We start from the raw sequence: 28,000 nt of genomic DNA, 5'->3' as shown, positions 1-28,000 counted from the left end.
GCTATCAGGGAGACCTTGGTAGAGCAAACCTCTGACGACTTTAAATTCCTCACACAAATTCACGCTGCCTGGTCGCTCCGAATGGGGTGCAGTGTGGTTCTATTCTGCCCCAAGCTTGAATGTGGCACCCTAACAACTGACCTGCAAAAGTGTCTTTAGTGCTTGAGTCTGCCTGCATATTCCTTCCTCCAAAACTCAGAGAATACCCTCTAATGTTGATATTATTCTTTCCTTAAAGATTTGTTATTTCTAATAATTTAAAATATAAATTTAGATAGATTTGCTTGACAATTTGGGTCAAATTCTAAAAGGTTATTTTGAATTTCATTAGAGTCTCAGGCAAGTCATTTTCCAGAAAGTTATCTTTAATGTCTTTGCTAAATAAATAACATTTACACACACGACAAAACCATCACAGGCTCCTGTAGGAATCCAAAGTGTAAGAATCCAAGGTAAATGTACAGAGGTGCATCAACTATTTCAAAGTCTAAAATCAAGCATCTGTATATAAGCAATCACTTTGATTAAAATCTTCCAAGCTTAATTACTCCCTCTTAAAACATTTTAAATTCTATACTGGACAAAACAGATATAAATGTACTTGTGCAAATTAACTTTAAAAAACATAGTATGGCTTTAAAGTCACAGTTACTTCTGCAGCATCATACTATATGAGCACACTTGAGTCGTCATTCTGCATTAGCCATTATTCTTAGTTCAAGTGAACACACTGTCACATCTATAGACAATATATGTCTAATTACTCTGCACCCAAAAGGAATAAAGGATTAAGATGCTATTGAAACAAATTAATGTCTGGGGACTTTGATAAAGACAATAAACATTAATGGAATTTGGGAATTAAGATATGCAGGGCTTATCTCTCTCTCTTCTCTGTGTGTTAGACATTTCTTAGAGAAACCTCATCTGACTTAGGAGTAACATGAAATAGGCACAACTCATTCCATTCTTCCTATCGCACGTTAAAAAATAAAATTCAAGCAATTTTCAAAAATTAACTTCTTATAAACCCAGTCAACAATTTCTTTAAAAAAGTAAAGTGTAACCTCTGCTTTGAGAGATGACAATAAACTTAATAAGCTTAAATATTGCCATAATTAAGAAAACCACAGTCATCATTTATACAAGCTTAAGAATTCAAGTTGCTTGTTCAATGAAATTAAAATTTATCACATACCAATCATTCTGAGCTACAAACTAACACGTAGATTACCTTGCAAGTCATATCACCAATTGCTAATTTTATTTACATTAATGACAAGTAGTATAACATTTACCAATTACAAGTCTACAGGTCTACTTGTTGGTAGTAGCTGAGCTTTTCCAATAGGATTTTTTGGAGAACCTTTATACCAGACCCTCTCTTTTTCTGATGGTCTTCTAAGGACCCTGTTATTTATGCCACGAGAAAAGCCCATATCATTATTTACAACAGATTTTACTATATCATGATTTGTCAGATCATCCAAGGGAACCTTAATTTGGCCATTAGATATCACTTCCTGCTTACAAACTCTGGTGGACCCAAGAGAAGCATTCCCAGAGTTTGGGTGCCTTTTCATTTGTGAGAAAGATGTAGAAGTTACCTCCATGCTTGATTTTGAAATCGTATCAACATTCGACTGTTTGCATGACGTAGACTTCTGTTCTTTAGGACTCCATCTGGTACATGGAATAGAAGAATCTTTTGGCGCACACTCTACACGCGAGGGAAGAGCACTATCGCAGCTCACTGATTTAACCAGAGGAGAAGCAGCTTCACCAAGACTTGCTAATTTATGTCTTGGAGGTTGTCCACCATACAACAACAAAGAATTAATTCTTCTGACAGACTGACGGACAGGCATACGCTGAAACTTAAGAGGTGACTTAACTTTTGTCCTATTTGGTTCATTTAAAGAAAGATTGTTAAACCACTGTATGTGGTCTGAAACCTTTCCATGCTCTGTCATTTGTAAATGTTCAGAAACCGTTTTATCACATGTTTCCACCAGTGACTGCTGCTTAACAACTCTCACAGGCCTAGGTTTTGACAGGTTTGCGCTATCACACGTAATCTGCTCTGAGGAAGAGGCGCTAGCCACGTACTCTCTAGAAGCTGCACATTTCAGTAAGTTCTCTTCAATCATATTTTCATTCTCCTTTAATTTAGTATTTAGTGTATCCCTTGGGGACTCTTGTTTCTTTATTTGTTCATCACTGGGCAATTCCTGCTTGCTTAAATAATCTTTTGGTATATTCGAATGAATGTTGTCTTCTAGTTCTATCTTCATCTGAGTTGAGTAACATTTTATAGTGGCTTCTCTACCCAATTTTTGAGTTTGATGTAGTGAGAAGTCTCTTTCTGAAAAACTATTTTCATCTTTACTAGTGTGGTGTTCATCGGATTCTATCACAGGGAAATTATTAGTTTCAAATAGATTTTCTTCTGGGCTACATTTGATAGAAGATGTTTCATTAAATTTTACTTTCCCTACATTAGTTAATGATGACTGCCTGTGATTTATCAATGCATGAAGATTACTTCCAGATTCAGAAAATGCTTTCTGAATTTTCACCACAGTCTCTGTGGTCAGGTTATTTTCATCCCCACTAAGAGAGCTGCCAGTTACGTTGTTATTATGCCTACTGTGTACATTAGAAGGGGCAAACTCATATGACATAACAGGTGACTTTTCAACCATCATATTGGGCTCCAAGGAAGAGTTTTCCACCTCAAGAATTGCATCTATTGGAGAAGCTTCATTTCCATCTATTTCTTGAAAACTTGAATTACTAGGTCCTGTCCAAGACATCCGGTAATTTCTTCCACCTAGTTGCTCTGGAGTTAATAAGTTTTCCTCAGACTTACTGATCTTTTTTGAACCTAAAATAAAGCAGTTCAGTGTTTTTAATCATTTATATCTGACCTAGTTTTGAAATGTTATTCAAATACATGACAAATTAAATACTAAGCATTTAATTCTGATAAACTAGATTTGTGTTAAAAGAGATAATTTTTATCTATAAATATGTCAAACATCTTTATATTTACATTTGTAAAGATCCTCCAATTAGTCATAGAAAAATACATTGCAATTCCAATATTTTCACTATTCAAACACGAATTTTCAATTTCTAGAACAGTAAATTACTTAATATATTTTATCATTAAAAACAACTAAAGGTTATATGTCAGTTATATCTCACTAAAATGGGAAGAAAATTTTTAAAAAAACAACTAAAGTAGGCTTTTGGGGTAAAACTCCAACAATATCATGTAAATGTACCTTTTTTTGTTAATCTTTCATCAATATATGGGCTAAAAAGCAGACCTGTTTTTACAGATTCAATCCTATTTTTTAAACTTTGTTGATTTGCAAGTCGTCGACCAACATTTTCAGATCTATCGACACCAGAACACACATTCTGTACAGAACAAATTGAAGAAGTTTTGGTTAAGAAATAAACCTAGTTAATTCAAAATATTACTTTGTAGTTATCAGAATCCTCTACAGCTGATTTTAAAAGGTGTGTATATAATTGAGGAACAATTTTATAGCAAACACAATATACTTGCATGCATGCTGATGAAAATTATAAGCATTTGACTTGGCTATTAGTGGATATTTTATGATCTAAAATAAAAACAGCCTCACACATTAACTTAAAAAAAATTTTTTGTGTGTGATGACTCTGTGCCAGTGCCTGTTCACACAGTGAAAGAGAACAGAAAACAAAAAAACACAAAAAAACAGAACAAAATCTTACCTCATGGAATGTACATTCTTGATGGGCAGATTTAGACCAGAAGAAGACAGACAATAAACTATAAAGTATAATATACAATACATAAGGTGAAAAGTGCCAAGGACAAAAGCAAAGCAGGGTAAGGAGGATACGGAGTGGTGAAGGGTAGGGGGTATAATTTTAAATACAGTGAACAGAAGATGATTTGTGAGTAAAGAAAAATGAGAGCGACAATCATGAAGGTATGAGGGGGAAGAACATTCCAGGAGAGGAAAATGCCAGTGCAGTCTCTAAGGCTGAAGCAAGGTCTGGCACATTTGAGAAACTGCAGGAGGCAAAAGTGAATGAAGCCAAGTGAGCAAGGGAGGGTGGCAGGAGGAGAGCTCCAAGAGGGAGGCCAGGAACAGATCATGCGGGGCACTGCAGATCAGTGTAAGAACTTCGGCTTTTCTTTTTTTCCCCTCAGAGTGAAGCAAGGAGTCACTGAAGGGTTCTGAGCAGAGGAGTGACATGAGTGACATGATTTAACTCTGGTTTTTAGAGGATAATTTTGGCTCTAGTACTGCAGCAAGGTAGAAGCAGGTAGACCTACTAGTAGGAACTTGTAGTAATCCAAGTTCCAGATGACATAACTTAGAGAAGGTTAGAAATGTAGTACTGGTGAGAAATGGTCAGCCTGGATAGACTGAAAGCAGAAGTTAGACAGGATTCCCTAATGGTTTCGACGGTACATGTGAGAGAAAGTGAGGGGTCAAGAATGTCTGCATGCTGTTGGTGGGAATGTAAATTGATACAGCCACTATGGAGAACAGTATGGAGGTTCCTTAAAAAACTAAATACAGAACTACCAAATGACCCAGCAATCCCACTACTGGTCATATACCCTGAGAAAACCATAATTCAAAAAGAGTCATGTACCACAGTGTTCATTGCAGCACTATTTACAATAGCCAGGACGTGGAAGCTACCTCAATCTCCATCGACAGATGAATGGATAAAGAAGATGTGGCACATATATACAATGGAATATTACTCAGCCATAAAAAGAAACGAAATTGAGTTATTTGTAGTGAGGTGGATGGACCTAGAGTCTGTCATACAGAGTGAAGTAAGTCAGAAAGAGAAAAACAAATACTGTATGCTAACACATATATATGGAATCTAAACTTTAAAAAAATGGTTCTGAAGAACGTAGGGGCAGGACAGGAATAAAGACACAAACATAGAGAATGGACTTGAGGACATGGGGAGGGGGAAGGGTAAGCTGGGATGAAGTGAGAGAGTGGCATGGACATATACACACTACCAAATGTAAAATAGATAGCTAGTGGGAAGCAGCCGCATAGCAAAGGGAGATCAGCTTGGTGCTTTGTGACCACCTAGAGGGGTGGGATAGGGAAGGTGGGAGGGAGAAGCAAGAGGGAGGGGATGTGGGGATATATGTATATGTATAGCTGATTCACTTTGTTATACAGCAGCAACTAACACAACAATGTAAAGCAATTATACTCCAATAAAGATGTTAAAAAAAAAAAAGAATGCCTGCATGGTTTTTGGCCTAAGTGATTAGAAGAATGAGTTGCCATAAGTGAGATGGTGAAGACTGCAGGTAGAAGTGTGGGTGGAGGAGACGGGGAGGAGTGGAGAAATAGCAACAGTGGAGAAATGCATCTTGGGAGCTCTATTTGGGGCAGGTTACACTTGAGATGTCAACACCTCCCTACTTGGGATCAACACCCAAGTAGGGAGGTCAAGTAGGTACGTGTTAAACAGTCAAGTTGTTCAGGAGAGCATTTTGGGCTAGAGATATAAACTTGAAGTCGTAAGTATATACATGATGTTTAGAGCTGATGATCACCCTGAGTGAGTAGAGTGAGAAAAGAGAAACCCAAGGGCAAAGCTTTGGGCACTCCAATGTAAAGGAATTAGAAAATTAACTGACAAAGAAGGAAGAAAATCATGAGACTATATGTCCCTGAAGCAAGGAAAGAAAGTATGCCAGAGAGGAGCAAGTCATCAGCCAGGTTACATGCTGCTGACATATCAAGGCTAACAAGGATTGGTATTTGTCCACCTGTTTGAGCAATGCTGAATTCATGAGTGATCTTATGAGAGCTGTTTCAGTGAGTGTTGGGGATGAAAGCTTCACTGGAATTGATTTCAGCAGAATAGAAAAGGAGGAACTGGAGATAACAACTCAAGTGTAAGGGCTGGTATAAAGAAGAGCAGCGAATGGGACAGTAGATGGAAGAGAGGCAGGGTTGAGAGAGTCTTTTAGCATCAAGTCTTCAGCTTTATCCTAATATAAACTTGAATGAAATGGTGAAAGACACTTACTCCATCTTTGCTACTTTTCCCTAGATTAAATTTCAAACGAAGAGATCTTCGAACCTTTTCTTTACGGCTGATTTTAGGAGAGAAGCAGTCTGCTTTTCCTGATTCCACCCTAGAAAGAGTCAAATTAAAAACATCAGTTTATAGCATAAGAACTGGAATTCCTACAAAATAAAGTTTGAAAGTCCAGAGCAAATCACACATTGTTAGTAATTGAATAGAGTAATAATTTTTTAGGTTTAAGATACCATATATGAACACATTGCATTTGCATAAAAAATACAAATATTTTATAAAATAAACTTTCCTGTTTATCACAAGAGTTTAGTCACTTATAAACCAGAATCATTAGGGTAGACTAGCTTTTTATATTAACAGGAAATTTAAAAATTACAGACATCAACATAAAATAGGATTTTAAGCAAGCAAAATGGATTCAAATTAGGAATCTTTCTCTAGAGGATATGCACTTGATTCATAAGACTATAAAGGCTAAAGGGATTTTGAAAAATTATGATTCAATTATGATTCTCAGTAGAAAGACACAAAGTATTTTATTAACCGTATATACCAAATTTTTATCCAACCTGGATAAATTACCTGCAAACTTTTTTGCTTGCAAGCCTTTTACTTCGCCTTAGCACACCTGTACTGATCAAATGGTTTCCATTGACGGCGACAGGAGAAAGTGAACTCTGAGATGACCCTTCTGGGCTTGTATCAAAGTGAACTACAAAAATAACCACACGTGATAGACCACACATACTCATTTTCTTTTCAAAGTATAAAATATTAATAGCAACTAGATTTAAAGTCTTAATTTCCATCCCTAAACAACCGCAAAATCACATAATTTCTGGTTAGAATCTTCAGGGGTCAAATAACCCAAGTCAACTAAAAAAATAAAAAAAAATAAATAAATTTCTTACTTTTTAGTTACCAATTAAAGGTCAGATTAAACATTATTTTTATATTAGAGTTTTGCTTTAATACTACAAGGGAGAGGTGGGCACTGTTGCAGATTGGAGAAAGAGCAAGCTTTCGAGACAGACTTGAGTTTGTCCACCACTTACTAAATGGCTTTAGGCTCTAAAATTGGACTTCTATGCTGAATATAAATATTACTGTAACGTATATAAGATGTCTAGCACAGTATCTGGTACATAAGATTAATTAATGCTGTTATCAAAAATAAACTACTGAAAAACAATTTAGTATCTGAGTATCCAGTATGCACCTGCTAGCCAACTTGCGGTCTACCTGACTCTGGAGTGCAATTTGTCCAAAATTTTTGGCAAACAAACAAAAACTGATGATCTATAACATACACCTAACCACTTGGCTACTGCCATGTTCCATGATAACAACTGGAGGTTACAACAGCTCATTTTGATTAAGTTATTTAACACTATACCATGAAACCAACTATAATAAAAAATTAGGGAAAAGTATAGTTATGAGCAAAGGCTCCATATACATTTGACTTGTATTTGAATATTGCCCAGGATACACTCAACAAACATGAACCCTCTCAACTTATCATTGGTATTGATAAAGAATTCACACAGGTCCCCAAACAGAGATATTCATGTTTTTTCAATTATAAAAACAGAAAATAATACAACCATTACAGTGACTTTTGGGGTGCATTTGGCTAAAAAAAAAGCTTGGAGGCAATATGATATATCCAATGTGACACAGGTAGCTTTATTCTAGGGCTGCAGTCTAGTTATCTTGAAAATGTATCAGTGGTGACAAGGAGGCACAGTCAGAATAGATGGAATAACACACAGTTACAACACATATTAGAAAAAAATTAAAAATAAGTACATTATGTACTGTAGATTAATAATGTTGCCTACATATATTAAAGAAAAGCATCATATCTGTTATAATACAAACTTAGAAACCAACTCATTTTCAATTTTGCAGATGCAATTTATTGAATTGTGGCTGAGAAAGTAGGGTCAAAGAAAAATGGTGAGTAAAAATAATAGAATTACTGCTGAACTTGTTAATTTTTTTATAAAAAAAGTTTCGCTGGTTAAGCAGGCGCATACTAATGTTACAGTAACATAATGTTTAATCTATTTTTTGGGAGCTTGGAGAGAAGGAACCAGCAGGTTCATTTCCTGGGGAAGATGATGTATTGCTAATAAACAAAGGCAGGTAGAACTATGATTCACATCTGTCATTTGGAAGTAGTCCTCCAAAGCAGAAAACCTTTAAATACTAAAAACACACTAAGTTACTTTAAAGGAGTTTAAGTCTCCAGCCTGTGAATACTGATAGAACTACAGACAGAGCTTCAGAGTTCTTATCATTACACTTTAATGAACCACAGAGAACCTGAAGGACCACAGAGAACAAGTTGCTATTCTGTTCACCTTTTTAATAAAACAAACAAGGAAAATGTAAACCTTTCGGATACCAAAAGCGAAAGAGAGGCTTTTGGGAAGAAAACCTCATAACCCAGCTAACAAATTCAAATTGAAACTCTTAACATTGTCTGAAACCAAAGAAAATCTAAAAGAATCAGAGGCTACTCACATTTTGTCTAAATGTGACACAAATATGAGATGGAAGACTCTGGGCTTAGAGTTTCAATTCATTTTGGGTTGACCATAGGTTAATACGAGCCAACTTGTATTCTACACATGCTAAAGGAGCCAACTCAATCCAAGATCACACTAACAAAAATTTGGTATTCAAATTAGCATGATTATATTTTTCTCTGGAGGCTCTGGTTGGCCACACTAGGAACTTATATTTCATTTGGAATAAAATGGCTGGGCGGGTAAGGGATGTGGAAACCATGCCATAAGGATGGCTTTTTATAAAAGCCACTTGAGTATAAAACTTTAAAAATACTGCCCCTCCTTGGGGCTTCCCTAGTGGCGCAGTGGTTGAGAGTCTGCCTGCCAATGCAGGGGACATGGGTTTGAGCCCTGGTCTGGGAAGATCCCACATGCCGCGGAGCAACTAGGCCCGTGAGCCACAACTACTGAGCCTGCGCGTCTGGAGCCTGTGCTCCGCAACAAGAGAGGCCGCAACAGTGAGAGGCGCGCACCGCGATGAAGAGTGGCCCCTGCTTGCCACAACTAGAGAAAGCCCTCACACAGAAACGAAGACCCAACACAGCCAAAAATAAATAAAATAAATAAATAAATTAAAAAAAAAATATCACCCCTCAAATTAACCCACAATGGTACTTCAATGGTAACACCCCTACTCTGGATTCAGAGATGCTCAAACGCTGGTGACCTCAACTCAACAAAAGACAGCAATCCAGCCACAGCTACAGATCCAGAAGTAACTAAAGTAGAATTTAGGATGTTCAATCACGTAAAACCTGAGCACAGGGGCTTCCCTGGCGGCGCAGTGGTTGAGAATCTGCCTGCCAATGCAGGGGACACGGGTTCGAGCCGTGGTCTGGGAAGATCCCACATGCCGCGGAGCAACTGTGCCCGTGAGCCACAACTACTGAGCCTGCGCGTCTGGAGCCTGTGCTCCGCAACAAGAGAGGCTGCGATAGTGAGAGGCCTGCGCACTGCGATGAAGAGTGGGCCCCGCTCGCTGCAACTAGAGAAAGCCCACGCACAGAAATGAGGACCCAACACAGCCAAAAATAAATTAATTAATTAATTAATTAAAAAAAAAAAAAAAACCTGAGCACAAGTGCTATCCTATCCACAGTGACCCATAACTTTCAATAGGCATGGCAGTAAAACACACACACACACACACACACACACACACACACGCTAATTATACTGAACCACTGTCTATTTTAAAAGTTAGGGGACTTTATAAAATTCAGAGATTTGATAAAACAGAGAATAAAACTCTGGCTCCTAAAGGGTCATATTAATATGAAATAGCACTTTGCCCAGAATAGGCACTCATGTTAATGTTTATAACCCAATTATATAAATTCTATTTGTTACCTGATACTGGTGTAGAAGTGCTACTGAAGAGATTACCTGGCAACAACTCAAAGTTAAAATTGTGCTTGATGGACTTCCTTTTCTTACTTGAGAAACCATGGGAATCTACCGGTAGTTTACGCTTAGCATTTGGTGTAAGAATCATTGGTGAAATGGATAGCTGGGCTGAAAAAAAGAAAACTTGTTTTTTCTCCCACAAAGTTGATAAAATATAAACACTTTATATAATTTCTTCTTATAAAGCTATTTCTTAGAACCAAAAATGGGGGGATATGTTTACATTAACATTATCAAATATATATTATAAAACTAAATTAACACTATGCAATTACTTAAAATAAAAAGTGAAGTTGCAAAGAGGCAAGATTCTTAGTAACTTCAACACCAAATAGACTAAAAGATGCATATAATTCACATTAAAGAGTATTAAATAGGCATGAAAAATTATAATCAAGGTGTTGAAACAAAAACTGATCTAAATATTTTTGCTTTTCATCATAACTGAGTATTAACCAGTTAATGTCTTCAATCTAGAAAACAAAACAAGTAATCAAATTTTCTATTGCTGGGTTGAATAATTTCAGCCACAAGCAAACCAAAAAAAAAAAAATTGGAACAAATACTAATAAACTTCTGGTTCTAAAATAAAAATGAGATTGAGTTATTTTCACATGTTCAATATCATCCAACTTACAAATGGAAGAACGTGATTCAGAAGATCAAAGATATAACGATAGACTAAAATAAATTCATACCTACAATTTTAGGTTCATTATATCCAATGTAATTATATATTATGTATTACATATATATATCCAATGTCATAATATTATAGTACAATATCTCCACTGAAAATTACATTTGGAATTGATTAAACAAAATAAGTTAGGTAATCATTATCGTAATTTTTGTATAATATATATAAATGCCCACTTAAATAAATATATATAATACCTACCAGTTCTTTCCTGTTGAGGTGTAATAGAGGGTGTCCTGTTAGATTTAAGTTTATTTAATGCTCCACTAACAAAATCTGAAATGCAAGGCATATTTATAATCATATAATCAATTATAACAACATTTACCTAACTTTCATCAATAATTCGTATTGCTATTTGTGGTCTTTTAGCATCTAACTTTATATCAGCTTATATGTTTTAAAGTCACTTAAGGTCATTTAAAAGGAATTATTTCAAAATAGGGGAAAAAACTAAAGGATATATTTGTATTCCATTCCCCTCTTATACTCCCATATCTCTCAAAAAATAAATAAATAAATAGGAAGACATTAAATACAGAATGAGGGACTTCCCTGGTGGTCCAGTGGTTAAGACTTTGTCTTCCAATGCATGGGGTGTGGGTTCGATCCCAGGTCGGGGAGCTAAGATCCCACATGTCTCACAGTCAAAAAACTAAAACATAACTTTAAAAATGGTCCACATCAAAAAACAAAAACAAAACAAAAAAAAATACAAGTAAATAAATACAGAATGAATTGTAAAACAAGTATCTATAATGTATAGAAAGAGTATGGAAGAGGAAATCATTACTTTTTGAGGAAGGAAAGAAATGGCATTAAGAGAGGAAGCTTTGCAAAGGAAATAAAACCTGGACAGTGTTCTGAAGGATTTGTAGGTGTTGATTAGGGTGGAAGGTAGAATTCAGGCAAGGTGACTAGTATATGCAAAGGTATGTAAGAAAAAACAGAATTTATGTATACTAGAAACCAGGAGTTTGATACCGCTAGAGCAAATAGTGAACAGTGGATATCGTAAGAGATAAGTCTTGTGTATTAGGCAGAACAGGGCTGTGTGTCATTTTGAAGAACTTGAACTTCTCCAAAGGCAAAAAGGAACAAAGTCATCATTTCTGCACTTTAGGAAAATCACTTTGGCAGCAGTATGACAGATTTATTGGGGGGTAAGCCTCCTTGGATGGAGACAGGCAAACTAGCTAAAGGTTCTTCTAAGTATGCTATTCAGTCATTCAACAAATATCTATTTTGTACCTATTATGTGTCAGACACAATGAAGATACAACAGTGGCCAAAATATGAAACAGTGACCTTTACAAAACTTATTCTATTGGAGGCAACAAACATTAAATATACTAAGGAAATAAATACCTATTGACAAATGGGTAAATAGTGTGAAGTACAAATATAACAACGGATTTAGATTGTGCAGTTAGAGGAGGTATCCTGGAGGAACTGGTATTTAAGCTGAGACCTGAAGGAAGAGTGGGAATTAGCCAGGCAAGAGAAGAAGGTCTGAACTGAGGTAGGAGCTGTGGAAATGGAGGCAGTATTAAAGGTATTTAAGAGATCAAAGTGATAAAACTTGGTAGACAGTGGGATGTGCAAATGAGGAAAGAGCAGATAAGGACGTCTAGAATTCTGATTTTGATGACTGAGGAGACAATGGTGCCATCCAAAGAAACTCAACAGGCCAGGAAAGAATGGAATGACATACTCAAAATATTTAAAGATAAAAACTGTCAGCTATATCATTCAGATATGAAGGAGAAATAAAGGGTTTCCCAGATGGACAGAAGCTGAGGGACTTCATCAGTGCTAGACCTGCCTTACAAGAAATGCTGGAAGGAGCTCTTCTACCAGAAACAAAAAGGCAAAAGTAAACAAAATTTTGACTAAGATGATTAACAGAATCAGAAAATTGCAACTCTATATCAAAATAAGTTGTCAAACAATTCTATAATAAAGGTTAAAGGGAAAAAAGCAGTAAAACTATAGCTACTTCAATTTGGTAGAGAACACAAAACATAAAGAGACAATTTGAGACAACAAAAACATAAAAGGTAAAAGGAAAAGGATGAAACTCATATAGGCAAATGAAGGTAGTAAGATGCTATTGGCAGAAAAAGGACTTTTATCTATAAGACAATTTATACAAACCTCATAGTAATCACAAAATATAAATCTAGAGGGACTTCCCTGGTGGTGCAGTGGTTAAGAATCCACCTGCTAATGAAGGGGACATGGGTTCGAGCCCTGGTCTGGGAAGATCCCACATGCTACGGAGTAACAAAGCCTGTGCGCCACAACTATTGAGGCTGCGCTCTAGAGCCCACACGCCACACTACTGAAGCCCGCATGCCTAGAGCCTGTGCTCCGCAACAAGAGAAGCCACCGCAATGAGAAGCCCACGCATAACGAAGAGTAGCCCCTGCTTGCTGCAATTAGAGAAAGCCCTCGTGCAACAATGAAGACCCAACACAGCCAAAACTAAACAAACAAAATAAATAAATTTATTTTAAAAAAAAATATATATATATAAATCTAGAGCAGAGACACAGAACATAAAAGAGAAAACTGAGAAAAACATCATAGAAAACCACCAAACCAAAATGGCAGACAGAAACACAAAGAAAAAAGAAACAATGGAGATACAGAACAACCAGAAAACAAAAGATAAAATGGCAGTACTAAGTCTTCATCTATCAATAATCATCCTAAATGTAAATGGATTGAATTCACCAATCGAAAGACAGAGTGGTTGGATGGATTAAAAAACAAGACCCACCTATATGTTGCCTCCAGGAGACTTACTTCAGCTCTAAAGACAAACATAGGCTCAAAGTGAAGGGATGGAAGATGATACTCCAAGCAAATGGCAGCCAAAAGAAAGTGGGTATAGCCATACTCATATTAGACAAAAATGACTTCAAGCTAAAAAAGTTAACAAGAGACAAAGGTGGACATTATATAATGATAAAGGGGGCAATTCACCAAGAAGAAACAACAGTTAATATATATGCACCTAACATATGAGTGCCCAAATATATAAAGCAAGTATTAACAGACCTAAAGGGAGAAACTGACAACACAATAACGGTAGGGACTTTAACACCCCACTTACACAATGGATAGTTCATCCAGAAAGAAAGTAGCAGTTTTAAATGAAACATCAGACCAGATGAACTCAATAGATTTATAAAGAACATCCCATCCAAATACAGCAGCAGACACATTCTTCTCAAGAGCACATGGGACATTCTCGTGGATCGACCATAATTTGCGACACAAGTCTCAATAAGTTTAAGAAGACTGATATCATATCAAGCATCTTTTCTGATCATAATGGTATGAAACTAGAAATCAACTACAAGAAGAAAGCTTGAAAAATCAGAAATATGTGAAGACTAAACAACATGTTACTGAACTACTAGGTCAATCAAGAAATCAAAGGCAAAAACCAAAACAAAACAGGTGAATCCTACCAAACATTCAAAACAGATTTAACACCTATCCTTCTCGAATGCTTCCAAAAGACTGAAGAGGAGGGAGCACGTGCTAACTCATTTTATAAGGCCAAATTTCCCTGACACCAAAACCAGGCAAGACAATGCAAAAAAAAGAAAATTATAGGCCAGTATCTCTGATGAACATAGATGCAAAAATCCTCAACAAAATATTGGCAAACTGAATACAACACTACATTAAAAGGATCAAACACCCGCAAATCAATCAACATGATACACCGCATTAATAAAATGAAAGATAAAAATCATATGATCATCTCAATAGATGTAAAAAGCATTTGACAAGATTCAACATCCATCTGTGACAAAAACTTTCAATAAAATGGGTATAAAAGGGAAGTACCGGGGCTTCCCTGGTGGCGCAGTGGTTGAGAATCTGCCTGCTAATGCAGGGGACACGGGTTCGAGCCCTGGTCTGGGAGGATCCCACATGCCACGGAGCACCTGGGCCCGTGAGCCACAACTACTGAGCCTGCGCGTCTGGAGCCTGTGCCCCGCAACGGGAGGGGCCGCGATAGTGAAAGGCCCGCGCACCGCGATGAAGAGCGGTCCCCGCACCGCGATGAAGAGTGGCCCCCACTTGCCGCAACTAGAGAAAGCCCTCGCACGAACCGAAGACCCAACACAGCCAAAAAAAATAAAATAAAATAAATAAAAGGGAAGTACCTCAACATAATAAAGGCCATATATGATAAACCCACAATCAACCTTATACTCAATAGCAAAAAGGTGAAAGCTTTCCCTCTAATATCAGGAACAAGATAAGGATGCCCACTGTCACCCCTCTTATTCAATATAGTATGGAAAGTCCTAACCAGAGCAAATAGGAAAGGAAAAAATAAATACATAAAAGATATCCAAATTGAAAGGAAGAAGTAAAACTGTAACTATTTGTAGAGGACATATTTTATATATATATATATATATATATATATATATATAAAACCCTGAAGACTCCACTAAAAACCTATTTGAAATAATAAGAAAACAATCCCATTTTACAATCACAACAAAAGGAATAAAGTATCTAGGAGCAAATTTAACCAAGGAAGTAAAAGACCTGTACATTGAAAATGCTAAGACACTGTTGAAAGAAACTGAAGAAGACACAAAGAAATGGAAAGATACTCTGTGTTCATACATTAGAAGAATTAACACTATTAAAATGTCCATAGTACCTAAAGCAACCGAAAGACTCAATGCAATCCGTCAAAATCCTAATGACATTTTTCATGTCAACAGAATTAAAAATCCTAAACTTTATATGGAAACAAAAATTCCTGAAAAGCCAAAGCAATCCTCAGAAAAAAGAACAAAGCTGAAGGTATCGCACTCCCAGATTTCAAATTATATTACAAAGCTATATAGCATTCAGAACAGCCTGGCATTGGCAGAAAAACAGACACATATCAACGGAACAAAATTCAAAGCCCAGAAATAAATTCATACATATATGAACAATTAATTTATGACAAAGATGGCCAACAGGCCACATGAAAAGATGTCCAACATTACTAATGATTAGGGAAATGCAAATCAAAACCACAATGAGATACCATCTTACACCTGTTAGAATGGCTATTATCAAAAAGGCAAGAAATAACAAGTGTTGGACAGGGTGTGGAGAAAAGGGAACCCCCGCACACTGTTGGTGGGAGTGTAAATTGGTGCAGCCACTGTGGAAAACATTATGGAGATTCCTCAAAAAATTAAGACTAGAACCACCTTATGATCCAACCATTCCATATGAGGGTATTTATCCAAAGAATATGAAAACACTAATTCGAGAAGACACATGCACCCCTATGTTCATCGCAGAATTATTTTCAATAGCCACGATAGGGAAACAACCTAAGTGTCCATCAATGGATGAATAGATAAAGAAGATGTGGTATATATATACACAATGAATACTACTCAGCCATAAAAAAGGACAAAATCTTGCCATTTGTGACAATATGGGTGGACCTTGAGGGTATTATGCTAACTGAAATAAGTCAGACAAAGACAGACAAACACCGTATGCTTCCACTCATATGTGGAATAAAAATCCCAAACAAACTAAAACAACCAAAATAAATGAACAAATCAAATAAGCCAAAACAAACACATAGATACAGAGAACTGAGTTATGGTTACCAGAGGGAAAGAGAGGTGTGGGAAGGGCGAAACGGGTAAAGGGGGTCAACTGTATGGTGATGGATGGAAATGAAACTTTTGGTGGTGAGCACACCATAGTGTATACATAAGTCGAAATTTAATGTCCACATGAAACTTACAATAATGTTATAGACCAATGTCAGATCAATAAAAATACATAAACAGTAAATTTTTAAAAGGGAGGCGGGAAGCTTGCTGGATAAGACATTTAGGCTGGGTTTTGACAAGTGGATATTATTTGAACAGTAAAGGTAGATGTAAGTAAAAAATTATATCAATAAAAAGTATAAGCAAAAGAACAAAGTGTCTAAAAAACAATGAATAAAGAAAGCAGTTTGACTAAAGTGTAGACTGCATAAAGGAGAGACAGGATACAGTAGAAAGGCATGGTAAAGCAATCCTATGAAAGATCTTTAATGTCAGGCTACAAATATCAGTATTAATGAAAGTTTCTGAAGGGTATGCATGTGAGATCCATGATTAGAGTTATATATTAAGAATATCAGCCTTGACAGCAATAAGCAGGGCAGATTCAAGGAGGAGGCACAAAGACCAAGAAGGAAATTCTTACAGTAAACACTGCAGATAGAATCTTACAGAACCTGAAAACTGTATGAATATAGATGGTAAAGTAAGAGTTAGGCAACTATGGCTTAAAGCTGTGACTAGACAATGGTGGTACCATTAATAGAAGAAAGAATTCAAGAAGAACCAGTTTAAAGAAGGTGAAGATGATCATTTCAAAATGCTGAGCTCAAGCACCAAGGAAAAGCAGAAGTGTGATGTCTGCCTAGTAGAGACTTTTACTAAAGTGGTTTGACATTTGTGAGATAACAGTGGTAGAGATTTAAGTGTTCATCTATTTAGATGCAATAAGTGAAACTTACAGGAGTGAATGAAATCACAAAGGGAAAAGGGTAATAAAGATGATCTGTATCCAAGAATATCTGAATTTGGGGTAGGGAGTTTTATGGGTTGAATTGTATGCTCCAAAAAGATATGTTTAAGTCCTAACTCCCAGTACTTGTGAATGTGACCTCATTTAGAATTAGGGTCTATGCAGATGAACTCAAGTTAAGATGAGGTCATTAGTACACCCACTGGTGCCGTGACAGTTCAGAGGCCGATCATAAGAGGCCAAAAAGTGGGTGGTACTCCAACTCCTGGAAATCCCCACCCCTCCTCCAAGATAGAATATTCCTCTCACTTGTTAGCCTATGAAATTACCCAGCCCATAAAAACTAACGACCCTTACACCTCAGGGCCACCGCGCTCGCCCTTGGAGACAGTCTACCTATTGCCTTCTGAGATGGCCCACACTCTGTCTGTGGAGTGTGTATCTCTAAAATAAACCTGCTTTCACTTAAAAAAAAAAAAAAAAAAAAAAGATGAGGTCATTAGGGTAGGCCCTAATTCAATGTGATTGGTGTCACTACAGGAAAAGTTGGACAGAGAGACACCTAGGGAGTTCGCCATATGACAACACAGGCAGAGACTGGAGTGATGCAGCTGCAAATCAAAGAATGGCAAGAACCGATAGCCACCACCAGAAGCCCGAAGAGGCATGAAAAGATTCTCCCTTAAAGGTTTCAGAGGGAGCATGGCCCAGGCAACACCTTGATTTCAGACTTCTAGCTTCCAGAACTGTAAGACAATAAATTTTGATTGTTTTAAGCCACCCAGTTTGTGGCACTTTGTGGTACTTTGTTACAGTACCGTACTGTACTGTACAGTACGGTACTGTACAGTACAGTACTTTGTTACAGAACAAAGAAGGTATAAGGGAAATCTACAAAGGAGGCAAAAAAAACCAGAAGGAGGCAAATCCATACAAGCCAAAAGATTCAAAAAGGCATCGGACAGTTAATAGCAATTGGTTCTGATACTCAAAAGATAAGAAATTTCCCAAGGCAACTGGAGGAATAGCCTGTCTTCCGGATCAAGAAGATTAAGAAGTCTCATGATTGATTCCACCATGAGGAAACTTTGGTTCTTTTTGATTCTTCCTTGGTAACATTTCCTTCATTATTTAGTTCATACTGCTAATTCATATTATTGTTTCAAATCATGATCTCACACATGGGCTATTGCCACACATTTCTGACTATTCTCCGTACCTCCAAGTCTCAATTCTCCAAACCAGATGATTTTCTAAAATAGTGTAATCATGTTATGCCTCTCTCCAAACCTTCAATGGTTCTCCAATACCCAGTTTAATGTTCTAATTCTTTAGTGTGAGTTCAAGCTTATCATAATACCATCCTAATCCCTAGGATGAGCCACTCAAGTCATGCAGACATAGATTACTTCTAGCTTACAGACACAGACATAGATTACTTCTAGCTTACAAAAATCTTTCTTCATAGCATCCTCGAATAGGATACAAATATTCTGACCCTCCACCCAGTTCTCCTAGATTCTACCCATTCTTCAAAAAGGTTCAGTTTAACTTTCTTTTTATAGTGTCCCTGGTCATTACAACCAGGGAACTTTTCTCCCTGGAATGCAGTTTATGTTTGTGCTAAACATCTAGCACATAATATTAGATTATATTGTCATTTTTATTTTTCACATGCATTATATCATGCTTCTCCAACTATGCTGTAAGCATCAAAAAGGCATACACCATAGTTTATGCTTTTTTATGTTCAAACACATTTCAGGCAAAAGCAAATTGCTGTACGTCCACAAACAGGACTGCCACGACCACTTACCTCCTACACTTTGTCTTCGCTTTCTCTTATAGTCACCAGGAGTTTCATAATCACCTTCTTCAAAGCCTTCTAGTGATGGAGTAGCACAGAGATCATCAATACCCAACATAGCTGGTATCTTTCCTAGGATAAAATCTGGAACATGCCCTAAACGAAAATGTTCACAATTAAGATTTTTCCTCTACTCTCCCTCAGAACATTTCAATAGTATATAGCCACTTTCTAACAGTTGTCTTCATAGTTCACTTAGAAAAAGCTGGGATCTCCCTCATTTAAACAAATCCCATTATTTAATAATGCAACTACATCTTACCAATATCTGATGCATAATCAATAAGAGTTTGTACTACTGCAGCCTGTAATCGTAGCTTCTTTTCTGTGTTAGCAGACATTTTCTCATGCCCTTCACTTGTCTGAAGAAGATTTGGTGCAAATATCACAGCTAGATTGCTGCTATCCATCTTATTCTCACTGCACCTTAAAGGAAAAAAGGTTTTATGAGATGGAGCTAAAGATAAAAATACAGAGTTAAAATAACTTATTGGGCACATTTTGAAGACCTCTTATTTTATCAATTAAACACAAATCAAGATACAGTTACCCTTCATCTACCCATGTACATGACTGGCTTGAAATAAGACAGAACCAGAAATACACAGCCTCTCTATGCTTAAATATATGTCATAAAAACATTGCTACCCATAGAGTTCACGCTTTGTTTTTCCACACAAATTGAACACATTTCTTTGATTTTTCAAACCCACACACAGAAAATTCAAAGTACTGAAGGCAGCAAGTATGTCTAAAACAAGCAGGCTCAATGACAGCAGGGAGAAGGGACAAATTTGAAAAGCAAATCGCAAATATTTTAGAAACACAATAATCTGAAGCCATTCAATGGACTAAGAAGCCTATAAACACCAATAAGCCATTAAGGCATTCAGCAGGACAACCCTAAGACAGCAAGGAAATATTATATTTGGTATATCGTTTTTTAAAATTATACAGGGTACACCTCTTATAGTAAGGAAAAATATAATATTTTTAAGAAAAATTTCCATGCCAAATGAAATTTAATTTCTTATCATAAGGGTAAATCTAGCTAGTTGAGAAATTAAACTACCATCTCCCAAAACTTTTACTTACTACTCACCTAAGAGAAACTTTCCTGAGAAAATTAAAGAAGTATCTTAATATATCAATTGTGTGGTCAGCCATAAGACAGGAAAGCAACAATGTAGCTTTATTCTTCTCCTCCGTTCTTAATTGTTGAGCTTTGAAAAGTGCTTCATGCAAATCAGCTGGGAGAATGGGCTCTGGCAATTCCCTAAAAAACTGCTTAAGAAGCCCTGCAATATCACAAGGAGGTGCAGAAGACAGGCATCTTTCACCATGATCCAGTTTATTCTGAAATAAATACAACAATCTTGAGCGTTCGGGGGCTTAAGGGTTGAATGCAAATAAAGTATCTATCCTTTCTTATACTCTAAAGAGCTTTCTTTAATAAATTTCTCTTAACTCTTGTTTTAGTATTTATCACTTCTCTTTAGAAGGCTAAAAACAAAATTAAAAAAAATTTTCATTTCATATAGTACATTATAGGAACAAGGAACATGAATTTGGAAGTACTCTGTAAACTTTTAAAGCATTATATAAATAGCTTGATTGTGACAATCATTTCACAACATATACATATATCAAAACATCAGGTTGTACACCTTAAATGTATTTGTCAATTATACCTCAATTTTTTAAAAAAAGCATTATATAAATGATATACATTTTGGAAAAAAGAAAAAGGGTTCTTCTGCCGTGAAAAAAAGCTATCTGCAAACTCAATTTCTGTCCATAATTCATGTAATAGTTCTAAATATTTCAATCCTAAAAACCAAATTAAAAAGTGGTACAAATGAAAAATTATAGTTCAAGAATATGCTTACCTTTAGTGCTTTTAGACGAATAACAGATCCTGATTTCCTAAAAAGCCCTTCTGTATGAATATGTTCTTCTAAAGATGTGCAAGCATCAACAAGAAAACTGAAAGAGAGAACTCTTTTCAGGTGGTAAGACACACATCTCACTAAATCCTATTCTCCTGCCCGAGACTACACCCCTTTCAGCTCTGATGCTACAAATCCCTTTAATCTCTGTGATAGAAGGTTACTTTTAGTTTTCCTTCTTGCTTCCTAAATTCTTCTCTAAAGCCCATCTTTTTACCCATGACAACTTCAGTGAGCCCGCTCAATCCTTGATCCTTGCCAATCTTAATCCATTTCTCTGCTTCTGCTCAGAGCACAAGATTTGTCTTTTTTTTTTACTGCCTTCACTTCTTCATATCCCAGTCTTTGCTCAACCCTCTGCAATCAGACTCTTCCCCATTACTCCATCAAGATCACTAATGGTCTCTGCCTTGCCAAATCCACGGTCAATTCACTGTCTTCATCTTGCTTGTCCTACCAGCAGTTGATACACTCGACCACTCCGTGATGATCCTGAAAATACTCTTCTTCACTACACTTCTGGAATTTCTGCTGTCTCCCTGACTGCTCTTTCTCAAACTTCTTTTCTGGCTCCTCTTTTTCTGCCAGACTTCTCCATCCTAGGATCACCCAGGGCTCTAAGGCCTTCTCCATTTCTTTACCTATTCTCTCTCCACAGGTGATCTTGCACAGCACACATAGCTTAAAAAACCTACCATCAACTACATCTGCCCAAAAATAAGGCAAGGCTTATTTTTTTTCTCACCAACATTACCGGTCAGAAAGTCAGATACATCCATCCCAGTCCTTACAATCCTTCTCACATCTAGAGGTGTGTGCTCAATTTCTTTATACTGAATAATTTTTAACAATCAATACTGGCTTTAGATGCTTAGGTAACAGCTGGTAACAAAAAATTTGAATGGATGTCAGCTGAAAGCAAATGAAAGCATTGTACTGGTGCATAGTGGCTGAATGTTGCAGAGTAACTGACAGAACAATTTTCTTTTTAAAAAAGCAGACAAAGAAACGACAACAAAAATTTAGTCATTATTACTAGAGATATGACTGCAATTCTAAACGTTGAAAATCATCATTAAAAAAAAACCTTTCATAGGCCATTTAAAAAAGCAAAATAGTAAGTGGTTACCTCATGAAGATTGTGAATCTGTATCTATAGGGTGAGTGAGGGAAAATTGTTCTAAGAGCAGCAAGGTGTTCAACAAATACTTTTGGACAATGCACCAATTAAAAACCTAAGTTATTAGACTAGAGTAGCCAGAATGAACCTTACTTTGGATAGAGGGGAAATGAATTAGTAAGAGCTAAGGTAGTATCTTTCTACTACGCATTTTTAAACTATTTTCTTAAGCCGTTAAACTTCCCTAGCAACTTCTGATGCAGTCAGTCCAAAAGGTTATTTACAAATAGTGACACAGAAAAGCTCAAGTGTTAAATAATTCATATTCACAAATACTCCAATAGTTAAATATTCTTTTGTCCAACATTTCTAAGACAAAAAATATTAAAATTATAAATGAATTGGTAGTTTAGTATATTACTGAGTATCATCAAAACAGCAATGAAAAAATTGGTACAGAACGGAAAACTCTGCCTTAATAGAACAAAAATAATTTGCTTTCTAACATTTATTCATCACTAAACCTTAAAATTCAATCCTGAAAATGAGTACAAATTAAAAAGTTAAAATATGTAAAAGTTTAAAAAACAACTTTTAACATTAGTTAATGTTGAGAAATAAAATCATTTGCTAGTTCCAACTAATTGTGTGCGTCATTCAACTATTTATTTTTAAACATTCCAATACCAGTTTGAAATATTTACTCTTCATTTCAAAGTTTGCTCACCTAGGAATATGTCCATATTCTGGAACAACAGACTGGGGCAATGCATTAAAAGGTACTCCAAATATTTTACCCTAAAATGACAAAGTCAGTTACTCTAACACAAATATTAGGCTCAATATAAGTTTTCTTAAACATTAGGCAAATTAAAAACCTCACAAAATAAAACAAGATAGCAGAAATAAACTATTGGTCAAGACACAAAAAACAATTACATCAAGTATACTTGTTAAAAAGTAACTACTCTATACTAGATATTATGCTAGGTGCTGGGAGCACAAAAATGGTCAAGATGGAGTCACTGCCCTTAAGCAACGCAGCAAATTCCCTCAGTTTCCAATCCCACAACAGAAAATCAATCCATTTAGTGTTCAGTAAGGAAATTCTTAAACAGAATTTGGCCCAATATGCTAACATTTCTGGAAAATACTATAAGCTCCTTTAGTAACTATATAAATACCAACCTTAAACTTTCTGTTGGTCACCTTATAAATACTAACTTGAACAGAAGGCCAAATTGGCCGATAACAGTAATTCCTGTCACTCAGTGAGTACTTCCTAAAATTATATCAGGGTGGTTACTTTTAGACCTGATTATCTTTTCCACACTCTATGGGAGAGTACTAATCAAACTGTTCTGAGGTATCCAAGGAAGGGAATTCTGCAAACAATTTAAATTTCATGTCGTACTTTCAAAACCAATTTTAAAAAGTCAGAGTCGAATGTATTACTCGCATTCAAATTTTAATACATTTGAAGATCCCAAGAGTACATTTGTATGTTGGTTAACTTGAGTGTTTGTGCACACCTCTGAATAAAGAATCTGCCACTATCTTTGGGCATATATTCAAACTTCTTAAAAACGAGTCACTGATTAAGAAGGTTGTAGCTTTGCCTTGAACTTAAAAGTAAATTCAAGGGATTTCCTTGGTGGCTCAGTGGTTAAGAATCCGCCTGCCAATGCAGGGCACACGGGTTCGAGCCCTGGTCCGGGAAGATCCCACATGCCCGCGAGTGGAGCAACTAAGCCTGTGCGCCACAGCTACTAAGCCTGTGCTCTAGAGCCCACGAGCCACAACTACTGAAGCCCGAGCGCCTAGAGCCCGTGCTCTGCAACAAGAGAAGCCACCCCAAATGAGAAGTCCGCGCACCACAGCTAAGAGTAGCCCCTTCTTGCCGCAACTAGAGAGAGCCCGCACCCAGCAACAAAGACCCAACGCAGCCAAAAATAAATAAATAAATAAAAATTCAAGCCTGTATATGTCTGCTTATATGAAATTAGATTAAGTGGGCATACCTAATCACTCATATGTTAATTTAGTTTAGATACATCTGCTCTCCATGAATGCTCTTGAAGCACTTGTGTTGTAAGAGCACCTTATTTAACCTGTTATTTATAATAAGAAATCATTCAGGGAATTCCCTGGCGGTCCAGTGGTTAGGACTCCACGCTTTCACTGCTGTGAGCCTGGGTTCCATCCCTGGTCGGGGAACTAAGATCCCGCAAACCACGGTGCAGCCAAAATCATTCAGCATTCTTAATGATTTGACAAAATCTTACTAGTCCTTTTTCAAGTAGCTGGCTCAATTTAATTGACGAATATAGAAAAGACTGTGTAGCACAGTGCTTAAGTGAGCAGGCTCCTAGAGGCAGGACTGCCAAGTTTTAAATCCTGGCTCTTCCACTTACTAGCTGAGTGACCTGGATTAAATGATCATTCTCTGTGCCTCAGTATCCTTATATAGGTCTTAAGTCATAGAGTTGCAGAGAGAATTAAATGAATTAAAAGATGTAAAACATCAGTGTCTGACAAAGCAAACATTCAAAGAATATTTGTTGTTGTTACAATTATCATTTCAAGGTGAGCTATTAAAAAAAAAAAGTTAGGGGGTCTTCCCTGGTGGTCCAGTAGTTAAGACTCCGTGCTTTCACTGCAGGGGGCACGGGTTTGATCCCAGGTTGGGGAACTAAGATCCCGCATGCCGCATGGTGCAGCCAAAAAAAAAAATTAAATTAAAAAAAAAAAGTTAGTATGGGCAACCCCTTATTTGGGTAAATCAGAATTTTCTTGATACTGTGCAACCAAACAAAATGCAAAAATAAATCAGATGCTGAAGCTGACTGTAAGTTTACAAATGTCTTACATAACCAGAATTCAGGGTTGGTTTTTTTTTTTCAAGTCTCATTATGCTCAATAACTGGCTTCACAAGTTAGTGCTATAATTTAATCTCATAAAATAAAACTAATAACATGCTTTTCAAATTTTATGTATTAGAACATCACTTACAATATCATCTTTAAAAAGATGTCTGTCTAGCACGTTTCTTAAAGAGCTCAAAATTATCATTAGGTAACAAACACCAAAGAGCTAAAGAAATCTAGTATTCAAATAATTACCTAACATGTTAGATCTCGTTCGTGTTAACACAGTGATCTTCTGTATTTCTCTATTAGAATATTTTTATTAGGGTTTCTAGCATGACTACCAATTAGGATGAGGACCTCTGATTATCATAACAACTCGCTGAATAAGTGGCATGTGACAGGCATTGTGTGCTAGTTTCATCTACAGATCTTATAATTTTTTTAAATCCCCTAAACAACTCAACGAGAGATACCATTCCCATTTTATAGAGTAGGAAACTAAAGCTTAGGACAAGCAGCCCAAGATCACACCCCAAGTAGGGGTAGAGCAGGAATCAAACTCAGGTCTATCTGACTCTAAAGGCCAAGTGTCAGTTTTTCTTGAGGGGTAAGAAAAAAATCTGCATACAAATTCTTTCATATACTTACAAAACCTACTATATTTGAGATCTTGGAAAGCCAGTTTTACAATCAGAAGAAACCACTTAGTTTTTAAATATAAACAAGTGTGTTGCCAATAAGTTGCAAACAACAAAAATAATTTCTCCAGAATTTATAAGCTGTTAAGAGGAATATAAATTGTCAGTTTTCTTCTCCAAGTACTTATTTTCTTTCAGACATTATAAACTATAAGAGTTATGAAAATTAATTTTTAGTTTTCATCTGTAAGTATTTAGAAAGCACCATATAATTAGGCAAGTAAATCTAAAACGAAATGCTTTATATTCAACTTATTTTTCACAATGAAATTCTTGATGATTCTGTAGAGATATTAAAATCTCATTCGAAATCCCCTAATCTCAACCACCCAAAAATCAACAGCTTCTGAATCATTCCACTGTGGTTTCTCAATTTACTCGTTAAAAAAAAAAACCTTTATGTCTCAAAAATATGATACAGCCAAGGAGCAAGCATGTTCTTTTCAAATCGGTGAATATAGGGCTTCCCTGGTGGCGCAGTGGTTGAGAATCTGCCTGCCAATGCAGGGGACACGGGTTCGAGCCCTGGTCTGGGAAGATCCCACATGCCGCGGAGCAACTACGCCCGTGAGCCACAATTACTGAGCCTGCGCGTCTGGAGCCTGTGCTCCGCAACAAGAGAGGCCGCTACAGTGAGAGGCCCGCGCACCGTGATGAAGAGTGGCCCCCACTTGCCACAACTAGAGAAAGCCCTCGCACAGAAACGAAGACCCAACACAGCCATAAATGAATGAATAAATAAATGAATAAATAAAAATTTGAAAAAAAAAAATGGTTAAGATGGTAAATTAAAAAAAAAAAAATCGGTGAATATAAAGTCATTATCTAAAGCCTATTTCTAATACCGTCACACCTCATCTACTGATTCGTTTAGAAAATGTACTGGTACCCCTTGTCCCTCTCCAAATATTACTCAAACAGTGGTGGTGGGGTAGTGTTTGTCTCCCTTCCCACGTGCAACTTGTTCAAAATATTTACAATAACTTAGCAGTATCTGGAGACATTTTTAATTGTCACAATTGGAACACGCTACGGGCATCTAGTGCCTAGAAGCCAGAGATGCTGCTAAACATCCTATAATGCACAGAACAGCTAACCCCAAAGTCCCCCAAAGAATTATCTAGTTCAAAATGTCAGTGTTGCTGAAGTTGACACATTTAAACATATTCTCTTTTGGATCCATACAGAATGAACATTTTAGCATGACCTGGTAATAAGTGATGGTAGGGAATACGTCCGCCTCCCCCCTTTTTTAACCTAAACCTCTTTCCTCAGAACTTACCACGATTTCCGTGGCTGCTGTCTCCGGTCTCCTGCGATCGCACTGCCCACGGCCACCCTTGACCTTAATGCCATAAACAGCCCGAAGCTGCTGTACAACGGCCAACCGCACCAGCCTCTGATCCCACATCCCGGACACGTCGCCCACTCTCCGAGGTGGGATCTGAGTCCTGACCCTCTTTCGCCACCAAGTCTTCCAATTTCCGAACACTCTCAGTTTTGCGCTCAGCTCCGCTGCCTTCCGGCCACGTCTGGCACTCTTCCGACCCCGGACCCCAGCCACCTCCACGGCTTTTTCCTTGCTCCACCAACCGTCTTCTCTTAGCCCTTTGACCTAACCACACCTCACGTTTCCTTCACTTACACCGGCATTCTTTCTTATCACTTAATCCTTTCAGCTACTTACACAGACCTCCCTTGCAGATCCTTTCAGTTCCTTGTACCACGCCCGTTACCAGCTTCTCACTATTTCAGGCCACCTTCCTCCAAACCTCCCTTCGCCCTCGTCTCTCTCCGAACTGTAAAGACAACCCTTCTCCTCGCCCCTCCAGCCCCCCCACCCGCAGACTCAGCTGGGCGTTAGTCCCTGCGGCCCCGAGTCCCCCACCCTAGCCCAGTCGCCGGACCAGCCGGCTGTTCAGGGGCCTCTTCCAGTCCCGGTCCCCGCCCGGGCTGGTGGCCGCCGTCACCCCGTTTCACAGGCTGCTCCTTCCCTCCTCCATCAACCTGACTGCCGCCCCCGGCCAGCACATCCGGGTGCGCTCACTGAAGTCAAGTGTCCCTCCTCATGCCTCCGCCCCACCGCCTCGACAGACAACCGGAGCCACCGCGGCCGGCCCACCTT

At 37.3% G+C, this 28,000-nt stretch overlaps 1 protein-coding gene across 3 annotated transcripts; it reads right to left on the bottom strand.

Moving 5' to 3' along the window:
* On the bottom strand, nucleotides 1–28,000 carry ARHGAP11A (Rho GTPase activating protein 11A). 3 transcript variants are annotated; one of them, XM_057543918.1, is made up of 12 exons: nucleotides 27,158–28,000; nucleotides 23,034–23,104; nucleotides 21,127–21,223; nucleotides 20,340–20,593; nucleotides 19,500–19,657; nucleotides 19,187–19,333; nucleotides 10,990–11,064; nucleotides 10,032–10,196; nucleotides 6,685–6,814; nucleotides 6,088–6,196; nucleotides 3,291–3,429; nucleotides 1–2,887 (listed from the first exon to the last, which is right to left on the bottom strand). In XM_057543918.1, exons 1-12 carry the CDS (start codon nucleotides 27,284–27,286, stop codon nucleotides 1,302–1,304), a joined length of 3,060 nt encoding a protein of 1,019 aa, XP_057399901.1. In that variant the 5' UTR covers nucleotides 27,287–28,000; the 3' UTR covers nucleotides 1–1,301. The 3 variants fall into 3 exon arrangements, with proteins under 3 accessions (XP_057399901.1, XP_057399902.1, XP_007180508.2); XM_057543919.1 differs by having other exon boundaries at nucleotides 2–2,887; nucleotides 10,068–10,196; nucleotides 19,500–19,663; XM_007180446.3 differs by having other exon boundaries at nucleotides 3–2,887; nucleotides 19,500–19,663; nucleotides 27,158–27,999.

Source organism: Balaenoptera acutorostrata, chromosome 3, assembly GCF_949987535.1.
Source record: "Balaenoptera acutorostrata chromosome 3, mBalAcu1.1, whole genome shotgun sequence".
Classification (NCBI taxonomy): Eukaryota; Metazoa; Chordata; class Mammalia; order Artiodactyla; family Balaenopteridae; genus Balaenoptera; species Balaenoptera acutorostrata.
This window is presented reverse-complemented; position numbering and strand designations above follow the sequence as displayed.